The sequence below is a fragment of the Nannospalax galili genome, unplaced genomic scaffold, assembly GCF_000622305.1.
Source record: "Nannospalax galili isolate Female #2095 unplaced genomic scaffold, S.galili_v1.0 scaffold601, whole genome shotgun sequence".
Taxonomy (NCBI): Eukaryota; Metazoa; Chordata; class Mammalia; order Rodentia; family Spalacidae; genus Nannospalax; species Nannospalax galili.
In genome coordinates, this window is record NW_008345690.1 from 1120015 (window position 1) to 1136492 (window position 16478).

Consider the following 16478-nt stretch of genomic DNA (forward strand, 5'->3'; position numbering starts at 1 on the left):
CTGAATTAATATTTGTACATTGAAAAATGATTAAAGAAACATTGGAAAGGTGCTGTGAAAGGGAATAAACAAGCAAGTTTACCTGAGGAAAGTGTGTCTGAAGAGCAACATTTATACTATACTCAGAAACGGGACACAGAAGCTGCAGAAGTGGTAAAGGAAAACAGCACGTGCAAAGTCCCTATAGAGGAAGAGCTCAGTGTATCCAAGAAACAAACAGCAGGCCCATTCGGCTGTACTCAAGAAGAGAAAAGCATCAGAAACTAAAATTACAGAGCAAGAGAGGAAGTAGATCATGCTGTACACTGTTAAGAAGCCACAGTAAAGTTGAGATCATATTGTACTCTTAACTGTAATACAGAAGATCTGATGGGGTGAGGGGCCAACAGACATGGTCTGACTGAAGTGTACAGATAGGATTCTGGCTGTAGTAGGGAGGGTGAACTAGAGGCCTAGAATGACAGCAGGAAGTTGGGAGGTGGCTGCTGCTCTTCAGGTGATGAAGCAGTGAAGGACTTTACAATGAAGAGAGTGCCAATACTACAAGGAATATCACTGATGAACTTAGCCCAACAGGCTAGCTGCTATGTTATAATCAGGAATAGAAAAGATGTGGCACTATTTTCTTCCACTAATAATACTGTTTTGAAGTGACATTTTGGCAAATGTAATTTAAATATGTTCAGATTTTTTAAGGTGTGTGCCAGGTAAAGTGTAAAGGTGTCTATAATTAAAGTGTTTTGGTAATATAGTTTGTGTATACATGTGTGTAGGTAAGGGAAATACTACAAAATGTTAACTGTTGGCTCTATCTGAGTGAGATATGAATGGGTGTGCATTAAATTCTTCTGCTTTCCGTACTTGAAAAAAATATTAAGTGCTAATCTTTGCTAATCTTCATGTGCTAATCTTTGATGTAACGCTCAGGGTGTTTCTTTTGAGTGTGAATGATTGGAGTTCCCAGGGGACTTGTATGACCACAGTGTTGGGTGAAAATGATATTTTAGAATTGGAGTTAGATCATATTTACATTTGCTTGTCATGTTTCTTATGTTTCAGTCTGGACCAGTTCCTTAGACCTGACCTTTTTTGTTATAAAGTACCTATACATTAAATTTCACTTTTGAATGCGCCCCAAATCTGTTAGGTTTTTAAAGAAACTATTCTTTTCTTCATGCTCATATTCTGTAAAATTAATAGTTACACATAGCCCAAATAAAAACATACTGGGAAACAAACAGATTTTGTAAGCATAAGCAATTCAGTGGTGGGTACAGTGACCAGGAATAATAGACAATAATATTCTGCACTTGAAAGTCCAGTCTGCTGTGTATGTTAGGGTACTCTATGGAAGAAGTAGAAAACACAGTTTAAATTGGGTACTAATTACAGGGAGAGCAAAATAGTTCAGGTGCCAAGCTTGATGACCTGAGCTTGATCTTGGGACCCACCCATGATCAATGGTGAAAGGAGAGAACCAACTCCCGAAAGTTGTTCTCTGATCACTGTACATACATGGCACATTCGTGCTGCTCCTCCCAACCCCATAAATTAAAGACATGTAAAAAAAAAAAAACCTGGGTAGTCGTGTGAAAATTAGTTGGTATGGTTTCAACCATGATAATAACTACATATCCTTTCTTGAAATAAACTCCATTTTGTCTTGAGTTCATGGAACTATGAACAGTAGCAGATGCTTCCTTTGAGGCGCCCAATGATAAATTTTTCTAGTGGGAGTCTGTATTCATTCTCTGTCAAGCTTGAATTTATTTTCTAGTATTTCAGCCACACATTTTGTTACTGGGGAGAAATAAAATGAAGCTTATCCTTTGTTCTGGTTTGAAGTTGTTTTATAGTGCTGATTGCATTATGTAAAAGCTTCTTGGTATAATCTTTAATATTCCCAAGTATATATTTAACATTGGCAATTTGAACAGTGAAATGCCTTTTTGGTTGTTTTATTATAGTTTGTTTTGTTATCTCATACAGCTCCAACATACTTGTCAGACTAAGTTTAGAGTTTTCTAATTGGTATTAATGGTGTCTTGGCCTCAGCAACTGCTTTGGAGGTGAGACTCTTAGATAGTTCCCATATAAACTGTAGTTTAATGTTTAATATTTTTTGTAAGCTGTATTTTTTTCTTCTAAAATTCTATAAGGGCTAGGGATGTAGCTTAGAGGTAGAGTAGAGCACTTGGTGTAAAATGCTAGGGTATATAATAAAAATACTAAGGCTCAGATTGCTAATGAACAAATTAATTTCATTTTAGCTGTGTTTTTCTAGAGTTCAGTAAAACATTTTTTAACATTTACTTTCTCTCTCTCTCTCTCTCTCTCTCTCTCTCTCTCTCTCTCTCTCTCTCTCTCTCTCTCTCTGTGTGTGTGTGTGTGTGAGAGAGAGAGAGATGAGAGGTCAGTTCTCTCCTACCATCTGGACACGGGATTGAACTCAGGTTGTCAGGCTTGTATAGCAAGCACCTTTGTCTGCTGAGCTGTCTTGCCAGCCCCTTTTAATTTATTTTCTAAATTAGTATACAAAACAATGGGTTTCATTATGGTATTTTCATACATGTGTCATACTTTGTTCCCCCTCTCCTTCATAGCCCCTCCTGCTTTCATAGCACATGTATTCCGTTATACATCATTACATGTTTCTGATGCTGTATGTGCCTAATGACCCTTTTGAAACTGGGTTTTTTAGTAACTTCATTGAAGTATAGCCAGTATACAATAAATTGGGCATGTTTAAATTGTCATTTGATGAATTTCAATTGCCTGTAAAACTTACCAAGTAAGTAAGTTATGTTACTCAAATGTGTTTCCTATATCCCTTAGTAATTCCTCTCTCCCTTCTCCCCCCATCCTTTAGCAACCAGTGATCTGCTTTTTGTCATTCTGGATTGACTTGGTGAAACTGAATTTTAAATTTGAGTTTTTATTTCCATAGAAACTGGATCAGGATCTCAATGAAGTCAAAGCTCGAGTAGAAGAACTGGACAGAAAATACTATGAAGTCAAAAATAAGAAAGATGAGTTACAAAGTGAAAGAAAGTTAGTAATAGACTAAAATATGCCTTAATTCTTATATGGTCCTTGTTTTCAGTATTTTATTCTAAATTGAATATTGTTAGTATATTTCATGGGTTTAAAATTAAAGACCATCTGATTCTTATTGATTAGTTATTTGTGGAGAGAGGAGAATGCAGAGCAGCAGGCCCTTGCTGCTAAAAGAGAAGATCTTGAAAAGAAGCAGCAACTTCTTAGAGCGGCAACAGGAAAGGTAGGTGGATTCTTTTCATTATTGGAGTCATTCAGTCAGTCATTACTGTACAAGCGTTTATTAGCTTTCAAGATGTAAGTCATTAATTCCTGACAATAAATAGATAATAAGAGTCCAAATCCCTTATAAATATGAGATATTTGAGATTATGTAAGCTGATTTTATTTTACTTTATGCCTTTTTATTTTGTTTTACTTCATTTAATAGGGTCTGCCTTTGTGGCCTAAGCTGACCTCAAACTCATGGTTTGCTCTGCTTCCAGAGTGCTAGGACTATAGAGAGATGTCATCATAGCTGTTTAGAGAAAGAGCCCATTTAACATTAGCATCATAGAGCCGAACCCATAATACAGTGTTAATGTAGTTCTATTTCAAAAGGATGAAGTGTTGGATAGAATGTTGAGTCTTTAGTATTATGTCTAGACTAATGGCATAATAGGCTCATTTCTTGCCAGCAGGAGTGCCATTGGTGATACTGATATTTTCCACTAATCAATTTACAGGCCATTTTAAATGGAATAGACAGCATAAACAAAGTGCTAGACCATTTTCGTCGAAAAGGAATAAACCAGCATGTTCAAAATGGCTATCATGGCATTGTGATGAATAACTTTGAATGTGAACCAGCTTTCTACACTTGTGTAGAAGTCACTGCTGGAAACAGGTGAACGTTTTTTTATGTTTTGTTTGTATGTATCTCTTTTTAAATTTTTTTTATTTTTATGTGTATGAGTGTATTGCCTGCATGTATGTGAATGCTCCCGTGTCGCGCAATGCTGTGGAGGTCAGAAGAGGGCTTCAGATTCCCCTGGAACTGGAGGTGCCTTGTGGGTGCTGGGAATTGAAGCCGAGTCATCTGCAAGAGCAGTCAGTGCTCTTAATCGTTGAGCCATCTCTCCAGCCCGCCCATATGTATGTGTTTTAAGACAGGGTCTCCCTGTAGCCCCAGCTGGCCTGGAACTCACTATGTAGACCACACTGGCCTTGAATTCACAGAGATCCTGGCTCTGGTCCTGAGTGCTGGGATTAAAGATGTGCACGTCACGCCCGGCTTATATTTATTTCCTATATTACCCAAAAACAACTTTTTGTAATTTTAGTACAAAGTGTCTGCCATTATCTTCTTATATCCTTAGTTCCATATTTAACTTCTAATTAAAGAAATAGAAGCTAGATATATGTTTCTGATTGTAGAAATTGGAAACTAGATACTTGTTTCTGATTGTAGAAATTAGAAATTTCATCTTTGAGGCTTTTCCAACCCATTTTCTCAATAATTTTTTTTCCCATACACATTGATTGGACTGTATAGAAAAAAAGTAAATTGTGATCCTTGAATATTTATAACACTTAAAAATCTAGCAGTAAAGCTGTTTCATTCTGTTTTTATAGGTTATTCTATCACATTGTTGATTCAGACGAAGTCAGCACAAAGATTTTAATGGAGTTTAATAAAATGAATCTTCCTGGAGAGGTCACTTTTCTGCCTCTTAACAAGTTAGATGTCAGGGATACTGCCTATCCTGAAACTAACGTGAGTTGATGTGTGTTAAGAGTTCTTCTGAAGTTATTTTTTATTATAGCACCTGCTTAATACATGCACCTGCTTAGGCGCTTTATATTGGGATTCATTGTCCTATTAGGCAAAGACACTTTCTTTGCATGGAGTATAGTGATTGCTGGGTGAGTGTGAAGAGGGAGAGGTCACAGCCAAGACATGAAACAAATCATTGTAAATGTGTTTTATCTCCACAGTAAGGTTAGGGGATTGGGGAAGAGTCCCTAAGGAACCTGTCATGTAAAAGGGATATCTTGGTTTTCTATATATGCTTTTTAAAATAGTTTGTAAATTAAAAGTGGCACTTTTGCCTCAGGCATGGTGGCACATGCCTTTTGATCTTAGTACTCAGGAGGCAGAGGCAGGCAGGATCTCTGTGAGTTCAAAGCCAGCCTGATTTACATAGTGAATTCCAGGCCAGCTTGGGGCTACAAGGGGACCCAGTCTCAAAAAGACCAAAAGTTTTAATTGCTTTGAGGTATTTGATCTCACAATGTTGATTGTTGTAGAAAACCATCATCCTTCTAAGATTAAGACTGAACCCAGATCAGAATGATCAATGGTTTAAATGGAATATTGAGAGTCTTATAAGGTACTGAAAGGTCTCATTTACTGCTTTCAAATTTACAAGTTATCTTTGAAGTTTGGGGGAGGAAAATTGAGGCTCATGGATACAGTATATGGATGAAACAAAGCTGAAGGGTGGGTAGGATGGCTCAGCCAGTAAAGGTGCTTGCTGTAAGCCTAACAACCCAAGTTCAATCCCCTGAGCCCACGTAGTTGAAGGAGAGAATTGATTCCCTCAAGTTGTCCTCTGATCTCCACCTTCTACACACTGTGCCATGCTTGCACAGACACATACATACATACAAATAAAATAAGAGAGCAGGAGATATATGTAGCTCTGTGAAGGCACTTGTAGAATATGTCCAAGATGCTTTGACTCTGATCTCAGCACTGAAAAAAGAAGAATGCATGTAGTGTGATTTTATTTATAGAATATAAAAAGCAATTGAAGTATGATGATAGGCCAGAGCCATATAAGGAAGCAAGTAAGGGTAGTAGTGATCATTTCCTGTGGGTAACCATTATAAATAACTGCTAGGTGACTTGGAAATGGTTTCTGGACTATCATTTTGTGTTCTATGGTGGTTATATTAATGTTCTTTCTGTAATTATTTAAAAGTCCCATTCTTAGTTTAGGAAAGAAAAAACAAATTTTGTATATGTGGTCTATATGTATCTTTATGTTTAAATGTGTTGAATAGACCAGAGAGTGTCTTACTATATCCCTCCCTATCTTAATTTTGGGACACTGTCACGTCACTGAACCTGGAGCTCACTGACTGGACTGGGGATTCACCTGTCTCCAATTCCACACCCCCCCCCCATGCTGGGACTACAGGTGTGTGCTGCCATGCCTGGCTCTATTACATGGGCGCTGGGGATCTGAATTCAGGTTTTTATGCTTGCACAGAAACCTTTTACCCACTGAGCCATCTTCCTAGCCTTGAAAATCAATTTTATCTGAATATCTAATTTAAGTATCTATAATAAAATTTAAACAACTTTAAGGAAGGGACTAGAGAAGTAGAAAGCATTTGCTACTCTTGCAGAGAACCCACATTCATTTCCCAGCACCCACATGGTAGCTAAACAATCACCTGTAACTCCTGATCTAGAGGATCCGATGGCCTCTTCTGGCTTCTACTGGCACTGCATCCGCATTCTGCACTTACATAGCTGCAGGCAAAATACTATACATCTAAAAAGAAGTCTTTGAAAAATACTTTGAGAGCTGGGTGTGGTGTCGCACGCCTTTAATTCCAGCACTCAGGAGGCAGAGGCAGGTGGATCTCTGTGAGTTCAAGGCCAGCCTGGTCTACATAGTGAGTTCCAGGCCAGCTGGGGCTATAGGGAGACCCTGTTTCAAAAGGACCAAAAAAAAACCACTGAGGAAATAGTTTTGCATTTATTTAGTCTATGTGTTGTATACATTACATTTGTATATATTACATCATTTAATCTTTAAAGTTTTTAAAAGAGGGTACTGTTTGAACATAAAGTAACTGTTAGCTTAGATAAGTTAAGTCATCTGGAGCACAGACAAAACTAGGATTTAAACTTGAGCAGTCTAGCTCAGAGCTGCTATCCCAATGGTCAACTCAAACCTTTTGATTACAGGAGCAGAATTTCCAGGATAGTTCAGTAGAATGATTCTTCTAATGTCTTTCATATAAAAACCAGTAATTTGAAATATAAGGTCATTTGTGTTCATTTGTATTTCACAAAGCTGTAGATCATAATTCTGCAGTTTTTAATCAACATTATTAACAAAATGTTCGTTTTAGGATGCTATTCCTATGATCAGTAAACTGAGGTACAACCCCAGATTTGACAAGGCTTTCAAACATGTATTTGGAAAGACACTTATCTGTCGTAGCATGGAAGTTTCGACCCAGCTGGCCCGTGCTTTCACTATGGACTGCATTACTTTGGAAGGTTTGTAGTAGTAATTCTTAGCTTTGAACAAATTGTGATAAAATACTTAATGCATAGAATAAACTATGTAATATGTTGCTTGGGTTATATGCATCTCTGATGAGTACATGTTAAAATTTAGCCATATTTTAAGAGTATTTGAAAATTTGTGTCAATTTCATCTTTTTTGTATGTTTTTGTTTTTTGAGATAAGGTCTCCTTGTAGCTTCAGCTGCCTGGGAACTTACTATTTAGACCAGGCCTGCCTGGATCTCACAGAGGTTTACCTATTTATGTCTCCTGAGTGCTGGGACCAAAGGACTGGCCAGTGGGAGCCAACATGCCCAGTCAGTATCATCATTTTTTAATTGCTGGTTTGTTCAAGTAAGAGTACAGAATCTATTACTAGATACTTAGTTAATGTAAGTATAAACGTTTGGTCTTTGGCATCGTGTCTTCCTTTGGCAGTTGAACAATGAAGCACTTGGACCTTTTCTCAAATTTAAATATGTAAAGTGCTTTGGCTCACAAAACCAATTTTACTGGCATAATTATCAAAATACTTTTTAAATGATATACTGGTTCTTTAAAATAAGAGTCCGTGGGGCTGGAGAGATGGCTCAGTGGGTAAGAGCACTGGCTGCTCTTGCAGAGGCCTGGGGTTCGATTCCCAGCACCCACATGGCAGCTAACAACCGTCTGTAACTCCAGTTCCAGGGCATCCAACGCTCTCCTCTGACTCTCTGTGTCAATTTCAACTTTTTTGTGTATTTTTGTTTTTTGAGACAAGGTCTCCTTGTGGCCCTAGCTGGCCAGGAGCTAACCAGAAGATGAAATAGACTCTTCTTCCTTGAGCATTGCATGACAGAAGTGCACTTATATATCTGCTGGTAATACACTCATATACTTAAAACAAAAATAATAAAAAATAAAAAAAATAAGAGCAGGGTGAGCCACAGCGGTGAATGCCTGTAATGCCATCACTCAAAAGACAGAGGCAGGCAGATTTCTGTGAGTTCTCAGGCCAGCCAGGGCTACAGTCCAGTGGGATTGCGATGGTGGATGGGGGAGTTAGCAGTTGGTTTAATATTTACCAAAATTTTGAAGTGCCAGATTTGTATAAATAATATTTTGAGATTTATAACAAGAGTGATCTGTCATGAAAAGAGCTGTTCTTTTCATAAAGAAGTCGTAAGTAACATATCTACTTCCAGTTTTATTTTTGTTTACAATTTTTTGTTGTTCTTGAGCCATCTGAAAGTAAGTTGTGAATATCATGACATTTCATCTCTAGAACTTAAAAAGGTATCTAAGAATTAAAGGCATTCTCCATTACAACAGCCTCTCATTGTACACCTAAAGAAATAGAATGTTAACCTAAAAGATAGTTCCTCTTTGTTTACTTCTTTCTTTCAACTCTGAAGATTTTGACTCTTAGAAAATGTTTTGGATTTGTCATACTCATTCCTTATCATTAGATTCCAGTCAAGCATTCTTGGTATGAGTACTGTGTTAGTGATATGAACTGCATCAGATAATGTCTCCCACTACTAATGATGCTAAAGTTGATCACTAGCATGTCTCACAGTTGTAATTCTTTCCTCAATCAGTTATTATACTCAAGACTTCAGAACAGTGATTCTTAACTTCTGTTTATTGTACATTTATTACCTGTCACTTTTGGGCAAAGAACTCCATTAATTTTTTGTTTTTTAAGTATTTGTGAATTTTTAAAATATTCCCTGTGCTTCCACGTTGCTCAAATTTTTGATGCTTGAATCGTCCCAAATTAAAGACTGCCAATTTTAATATTAGAAAAGTAAATTTTTTTCAGGGTGCCTTAAATCCTTCCCTTTTCATTTTCATGCTGTTAAAGCCTTTAGATTAGTACTTCATTATAAGTCAATTTACCATTGAATAAAAATGGCTGCTATACAGAATTGCTGTCTCTTATATTTTGTTTATAGGTGACCAAGTCAGTCATCGAGGTGCTCTAACTGGAGGTTATTATGATACAAGAAAGTCTCGACTTGAATTACAGAAAGATGTTAGAAAAGCAGAAGAGGAGCTAGGTGAACTTGAAGCAAAACTCAATGAAAACCTCCGCAGAAATATTGAAAATATCTTTTTTGTGTGTGCTTAATGGTAGATATTGTAGAGAACTGTGTTTTAACTGTAATAGATAGTTTTTTTAATGTTGGGGATTTTTTTTTTTTCCTTTTTAAATGTATATAGCAGGGAAAGAACTCCATGCGTTTGGCTTTGGCCTTTATTTAGAACACAAGAGCTTATTTAACTTATGAAGACTAAGGGAGGAAATTTAAAAACTAATACTGAGTTTTGTTTCACTGTTAAGTAGCTAATCCTGGTGAGTACTTTTGAAGGAATAAAAGATCAAGGAACACCAGAACTCATGGTTGTCAGAGAGGAAACTGAAACTTGTACAGTGAGTTGTAGAAGGAAGACTAGATGGCATTTCAAGGAGAATAGGAGGCATCAGTGATCAGAAATGCCTGTTAGATTTTACTATCTTGATGTCATTTAGTGCAGATTCAGTGTTAGTGGAGGAAATGAGCAAGAGATATCCAAATCTGAGTAACTAGTTCTTCCAAATAAACACAGCGCTACATGAAGGATCGTTAGTTCAGTTCACAACTTAAAATCATTGTGTATGTGAATCTCTTAAAATAACCATGGGGCTATGTTCTGTGCTTCCCATTTTGTCATATAATATTAAGAATATTAATGCTTGAGGGGATGGAGAGATGCTTCAGTGATTAACACTTAACTGCTGTTTCAGAGGACCTGGGTTTGATTTCCAGCACCCACATGGGGCCTAACAACTTAACAGTAACTCCTGTTCCATGGGATCTATTGCCCTGTTCTGGCTTCTATAGGCATGTATAATGTGGTGTACTTTCATACATGCAGGCAAAACATGTATACAAATAAAATAAAAATCTTTTTTAAAAAGAATGTACGTACTGGAGCAGCAAGAATTTTACTGCTTTATAGCTATCTTTGAAACTTTTTTTAAACTGCAAATTTATAGTACGAACAACATGTATAAAAAAGACAAATACCTTAGCTTTGACCTTGCAAGGTCTGTAAATGATGCTTTGAGAACTGCTTAAATTTGGGAAGATGTTAGTGCAGAGAGTATGGGGAAATACTAAAAAGGATGCTCAGATTGGGGGTGGGGTTTATGTATAAAGTGCTTGCAGAGCAAGTATGAGGACCTGAGTTTTGATCCCTAGCACCTATGTAAAAAGCACTCTAGTGCTTGGGGGAGGATGGAGATGGGTAGATCTTAGGAGCTTGCTGGCCAGCCAGTCTAGCCAATTGGTGAGCTCTCGAATAGCATGAGGAGCAGTAAAGGAAGACACCTGATGTTAACACACACACACACACACACACACACACACAGAGATAATGTTGATAGTTCCAACTATCTTCCTGTGTTTGATAATCTAGCTAGATTGAATTCTACAGTAAGCACGACCTAGTCTTCATACCTGATTTCCCGAAGTAATGATTTAAGCATAATAAATTACACAGTATTTGTTGAATTAAAAAAAAAAAATACGTAACACCATTGTTTGATTTTTCTTAACTTCCTTTAGGAATTCTCGATTTTTTGTTATTTTTTATTTTATATGGCTATTAGTAAAATAAGTATAAATAACTGAATTTTTTTTAAAAAATTGGGTTTTTGAGACAGGGTCTCTCTGTAGCCTCAGGTGACTTGGAACTCACTTTGTAGACCAGGCTGGCCTCAGTCTCACAGAGATCTATCTGCCTGCCTCTGCCTCCTGAGTGCTGGGATTAAAGATATGCACCACCGTGCCCAGCAAATATTCATATTTTGAGAGTAGACTGGGGAGAAATGTTTCAAGCTTTTTATGATTGAATATTTTAGTTATAGTAGTATTCAATCCAAGAACATTGTTATAGTCCATAAATTTGGGAAAATATGTTACTTAGGAAGTATATATTTATAAGAAATGAAGGGAATTTAGAGTGTGAGATATATTTATAACCTTGAAAGAATTTTCCTTAGCCTTGTATATGGATTAATAATGAAATTGATCAGTTGATGAACCAAATGCAGCAGATAGAGACCCAACAAAGGAAATTTAAAGCATCTAGAGATAGCATATTGTCAGAAATGAAGATGCTAAAAGAGAAGAGACAGCAGTCAGAGAAAACCTTCATGCCTAAGGTCCGTAAGTATGTCTTGCTATACATTCAGTATTATAGACCTGGATCATATGTTCATCAGATTTAGTCCACGGCCTGGAGGAATAACTCAGTAGTAGAGCATTACCTAGCAGGAGTGATGCTGAGGCCTTGGATCTAATTCCCTAGCACCACCAAGAAAAAAAGAAAAAATTCACAAGCACAGGTATTCCTGTTTCTTAATGGGGTATATCACAATAAATGTGTCTTAAGTTATAAAATATCACAAGCTGAAAGTACATTTAATAAATCTAACTTAATAAAATAGCTTATCAACACATCATAGTAGTTAATATTTGAGCCAATATAGTTATTTAGCTCACTTTAATATTAAAATATACATGTATATATTTTTTAGTTTTTCACTGGTCTGTGTTCTTTGGTGACTAATGTTAATAATGGCTAATCTCTCTTGTAGCAACGTAGCTTACAAAGTTTGGAGGCAAGTCTACATGCTATGGAGTCTACCAGAGAGTCATTAAAAGCAGAACTAGGAACTGATTTGCTTTCTCAACTTAGTCTGGAAGATCAGAAAAGAGTAGATGCACTGAATGATGAAATTCGTCAGCTTCAGCAGGCAAGTACACCTAACAAGGAAGAAATTATTGATAACTGGCTATTGTAGCTAGTACTGTTCTTGCTAAGTAAAAAGTGTTTGAAAGGGAAGAATCAGAAAACAGAAAAATGAATCATGGAATTTTAACAGCCCAGGAGTAAAAAAGGTCTTGATGATTTGTTTTCATAAACTGTTCTGGATATGTTGGGATTATACAAGAAATTTTCTTTTTTTGTCTTATTTAACGCATATTTATTATTAGTAAATGTATTAGTTACCTTTTTTTTCTTTTTAGACAGAGTCTTACTGTGCTGTCCCTGTTGGCCTAGAACTTGCTATGTAGACCAGACTGGCCTCAAGGGAAATGAATGCCTGTGCTCACCTAGATTTCTCTTTTATGAAGTTCAGGACCACTAGCCCATGGGATGGGTGCCTCTAACATTTGGGATGGATCTTCTCACTTCACTTAGTCTAGATCATTCCTCTCTCACAGGCATGACCAGAGGCTTGTCTCTTGGGTGATTCTAGAGCCTGTAAGGATGACAGTGTTAACAATCACAGTAATATTCAACTTGTTAGTTCCCTCTGTATATACATACTGTATATTCCCACATGAATATCGATAAGACCATCTTTATATATTGTTTTGATGAAATGTTTTAATAACATTGTTTTACTTTTTTCTTTGAATGGGGGTGTCTGCATGTGACCTAGGCTGGCCTCCTAACTCCTGTTTTAGGATATTTGATTTATACATATGTGTAAAAAATATATATACGTTTTTACATTTATTTGTGTTTGTGCATGTACAGGTGCATGTACACATATATGAGGAGGTCAGAGTACAACCCTGTTTGGGAGTCAGTTACCTCCTCCTACCATGTGAGTTCTGGGATTGATCTCAAGTCATTGGGCTTGGCGCAAGCACCTTTACCCACTGAACCATTTTCCCAGCCTAGTACTTCTGGGTTTTATTTTAATACATCGATGTAAATAACACTGAATCCAAAATACGAAAAGTAGGAAAAGAAAGCTGATTTTGGCAGCATGTCATCATCATTACTGTTATTACTATTATTTTTATTATTTTATGTGTATGAGTGTTTTGCCTGACTGTATATGTACCATCTGCATGCAGTGCCCATGGAGGTTAGAAGAGGGTATTGGACCCTCTGGAACTGGAGCTGCTGTGTGGGTTCTGGAAACTGATTCAGGTCCTCTGCAAGAACAGCAAATATTCTTAATTTCTGAGCCATCTTCAGCTCCCCTGCTATCATGTCTTATAAAAAGAACCAGATGCACACATATACTCAAAACCTTTTTATCTAAAAATTACGTTATTAAAAAAAAATTTGAGTGTGTATGTGTAAGCATGAACTTGCCATAGTGTATTTGTACCACAGCTGCATGTGGAGGACAGAGGACAACTTTGTGGATTCATTTCTCTCCTTTCTTATTTGGGTTCCAAGGATTGGGCTCAAGTTAATCAGACTGTGGCAAGTGCCTTAACATGCTAAGCCATCACTCTGGCTTTTGATAGCATTTCTTGAGACACATAAACAGTTGTTTCTTTTATTCTAGGAAAACAGACAGTTGCTAAATGAAAGAATTAAATTAGAAGGCATTATTACTCGAGTGGAAACATACTTAAACGAGAATCTAAGAAAACGCTTGGATCAAGTGGAACAGGTATAATCTTTTCTGAGGAATTTTGGTATTATAAGGTATTGAAAGTATGTCTATAAGAATTTCTGATTGGAAACATCAGTTATGGGAACCAAAACTGAGACTATATATAGTCCTTGAGTTGGAGTTCTACCACTGCCACCTAGTGTGCTATTTTGGGCAAGTCATTTAATATTTCTGCCCCCAGTTTCCTTCAGTGTAGCTAAATAGTAGCACCTGCTTTGTATGATTTTTAATCTTGATACATTCTAGGTCTTTAGTGTTAATAGTAATTCTTAGTAGTTTTTATGTGTATGAGTGTGTTGTCTGCATGTATGTAAGTGCACCTGTGTCGTGCAATGTCCACAGAGATCAGAACTCTGGAAATGGAGTTGTTAGCCACCATGTGGGTGCTGGAAATGGAGCCTGGGTCCTCTGCAAGAGCAGACAGCGCTCTGTACTGCTGAGCCGTCTCTCCAGTCCTGATTTTCTAGTAATTACATCATTAAATTTTTTTCTCTTTAATGGCTACTTCAATTATTTGCATATAATTTGTATATATGTATCTTATATATCTTATATATGCTTCCTTGAATATTTATTTGAACATAACGGCTATAGAAACTGCTGGTAGTTAAAACATGTTTGAACTAACAGTTCATATTTTGTAGTTTAATGCTCATTGGTCCTTTATGTTACAGGAACTTAATGAACTGAGAGAGAACTGAGAGAAACTGCTGGTAGTTAAAACATGTTTGAACTAACAGTTCATATTTTGTGGTTTAATGCTCATTGGTCCTTTATGTTACAGGAACTTAATGAACTGAGAGAGACAGAAGGTGGTACTGTTCTTACTGCCACAACATCAGAACTTGAAGCCATTAATAAAAGAGTAAAAGATACTATGGCAAGATCAGAAGGTAAATGTCTATTGTAAAAATCTCAGTAGGTGGTTGAATTTAGTTTGTTTTGTAAAGTTGTTTACTATAGAATGAAATATCTAAGGCAGAAGCAACTTGTATTTTATTAAAATGTTTCGGACAGTTTTATGGGATCATAGTTAACACATTTTGCATTTTACTTGGTATGTGAGAGGGAGATGAAAGGTGGTAGTGAAAGTTGGTTCTCTTCTACTGTGTGGGTTCCAGGGACCAAGTTCAGGTCATTAGACTTGGTGGCAAGCACCTTTGCCCACTGAGCCATCTCATCAGCTCAACTAACAAAAGATGAAATACCTGAATCAAGTTTCTTATCACTTAGTTTCTGAGAAGAAAAATTTTTTTCACTTTCTTAAGAATATTTTATTTTCCTATTTTATATGTATGAGTGTATTGCCTGCATATTTGTAAGTCTACCCTTGTCACGTAGTGTCTTTGGAGGTTGGAAGAGGATGTCGGATCCCCTGGAACTAGAGTTACAGACAGTTGTTAGCCACCGTATGGGTGCTGGGAATCAAACTTGGGTCCTCTGCAAGAATAGCCAGTGCTTTTAACCACTGAGCCATCTTTTCAGCCCTTTTTTTTTTCACTTTTTATAAGCATAGATAATGGAAACTAAAAGGCAGTCTCAGGGTGAGTCAGGTAGCTCATGCCTTCCTATATAAATGACACTCAAGAAAACATTAGGAAATTTGAACAGTGAGAAAACTTCAAACCTACTTATCTTAGAAGATCTGACCATTCAAATCTTCACTCAGATAGCACTTTGGTTATGAAATGGGTCTTATATCTTTATATCCTAATTTTTTCTTACTCCATCTTAGATTTGGATAATTCCATTGACAAAACAGAAGCTGGAATTAAAGAGCTTCAGAAAAGTATGGAACGCTGGAAAAATATGGAGAAAGAACATATGGATGCTATAAATCACGATACTAAAGAACTGGAAAAGATGACCAACCGACAAGGCATGCTGTTGAAGAAGAAAGAAGAATGCATGAAGAAAATCCGAGAGCTTGGATCCCTTCCCCAGGAAGCATTTGAAAAATACCAGACACTGAGCCTCAAGCAGGTAAATCTTACTGCATTTAAAATTTAAAGTCTCAGGGGCTAGAGAGATGGCTCCATGGTTAAGAGCATTTGTTGCTCTTCCAGAGTTCGTTTCCAGTCAGCGGCCTGTAGCTCCAGCTCATGGGGCATCTGATGCCTCTGGTCTCCACAGGTTTCTGCATCGCGTGCATGTAGCCATACACATAATTAAAAAAATTTTTTTTAATCTTTTTTAAAAAATGTAAAGCCTCGGGCTGGAGAGATGGCTGAGCGGTTAAGAACACTGGCTGTTCTTGCAGAAGACCTGGGTTCAAATCCCAGCACCCACACAGCAGCTAACAACTGTCCATAATTCCAGTTCCAGGGGATTTGACAGCCTCTTCTGTCCCCTATTGGGCATTGCACGACATGGGTGCACTTACCTACATGCACTCAATACACGCATACACATAAAATAAAAATAATAAATAAAAATTTTTTTTAAATGTAAAATCTCATTACAAATTTCCCTGTAGTATGTGAATATATTTATACAATCCCATTTTTCTCTTTCAGTTGTTTAGAAAACTTGAACAGTGCAACACAGAGTTGAAGAAGTACAGCCATGTTAACAAAAAAGCTTTAGATCAGTTTGTAAACTTTTCTGAGCAGAAAGAAAAGTTGATAAAACGACAAGAAGAATTGGATAGAGGGTACAAATCAATCATGGAAT

General features: G+C 36.9%; 1 protein-coding gene across 1 annotated transcript in view; it reads left to right on the forward strand.

Annotated features, from left to right (window-relative positions):
- The window catches only part of Smc3 (structural maintenance of chromosomes 3), a 43674-nt gene that overhangs the window by 22962 nt on the left and 4234 nt on the right, over window positions 1–16478 (forward strand). The window contains 12 exon segments of the mRNA XM_017800273.2: window positions 2948–3051; window positions 3181–3280; window positions 3783–3943; window positions 4672–4813; window positions 7189–7339; window positions 9286–9438; window positions 11389–11540; window positions 11976–12134; window positions 13695–13802; window positions 14590–14698; window positions 15541–15788; window positions 16322–16478. Coding sequence (XP_017655762.1) covers window positions 2948–3051; window positions 3181–3280; window positions 3783–3943; window positions 4672–4813; window positions 7189–7339; window positions 9286–9438; window positions 11389–11540; window positions 11976–12134; window positions 13695–13802; window positions 14590–14698; window positions 15541–15788; window positions 16322–16478 — 1744 coding nt within the window.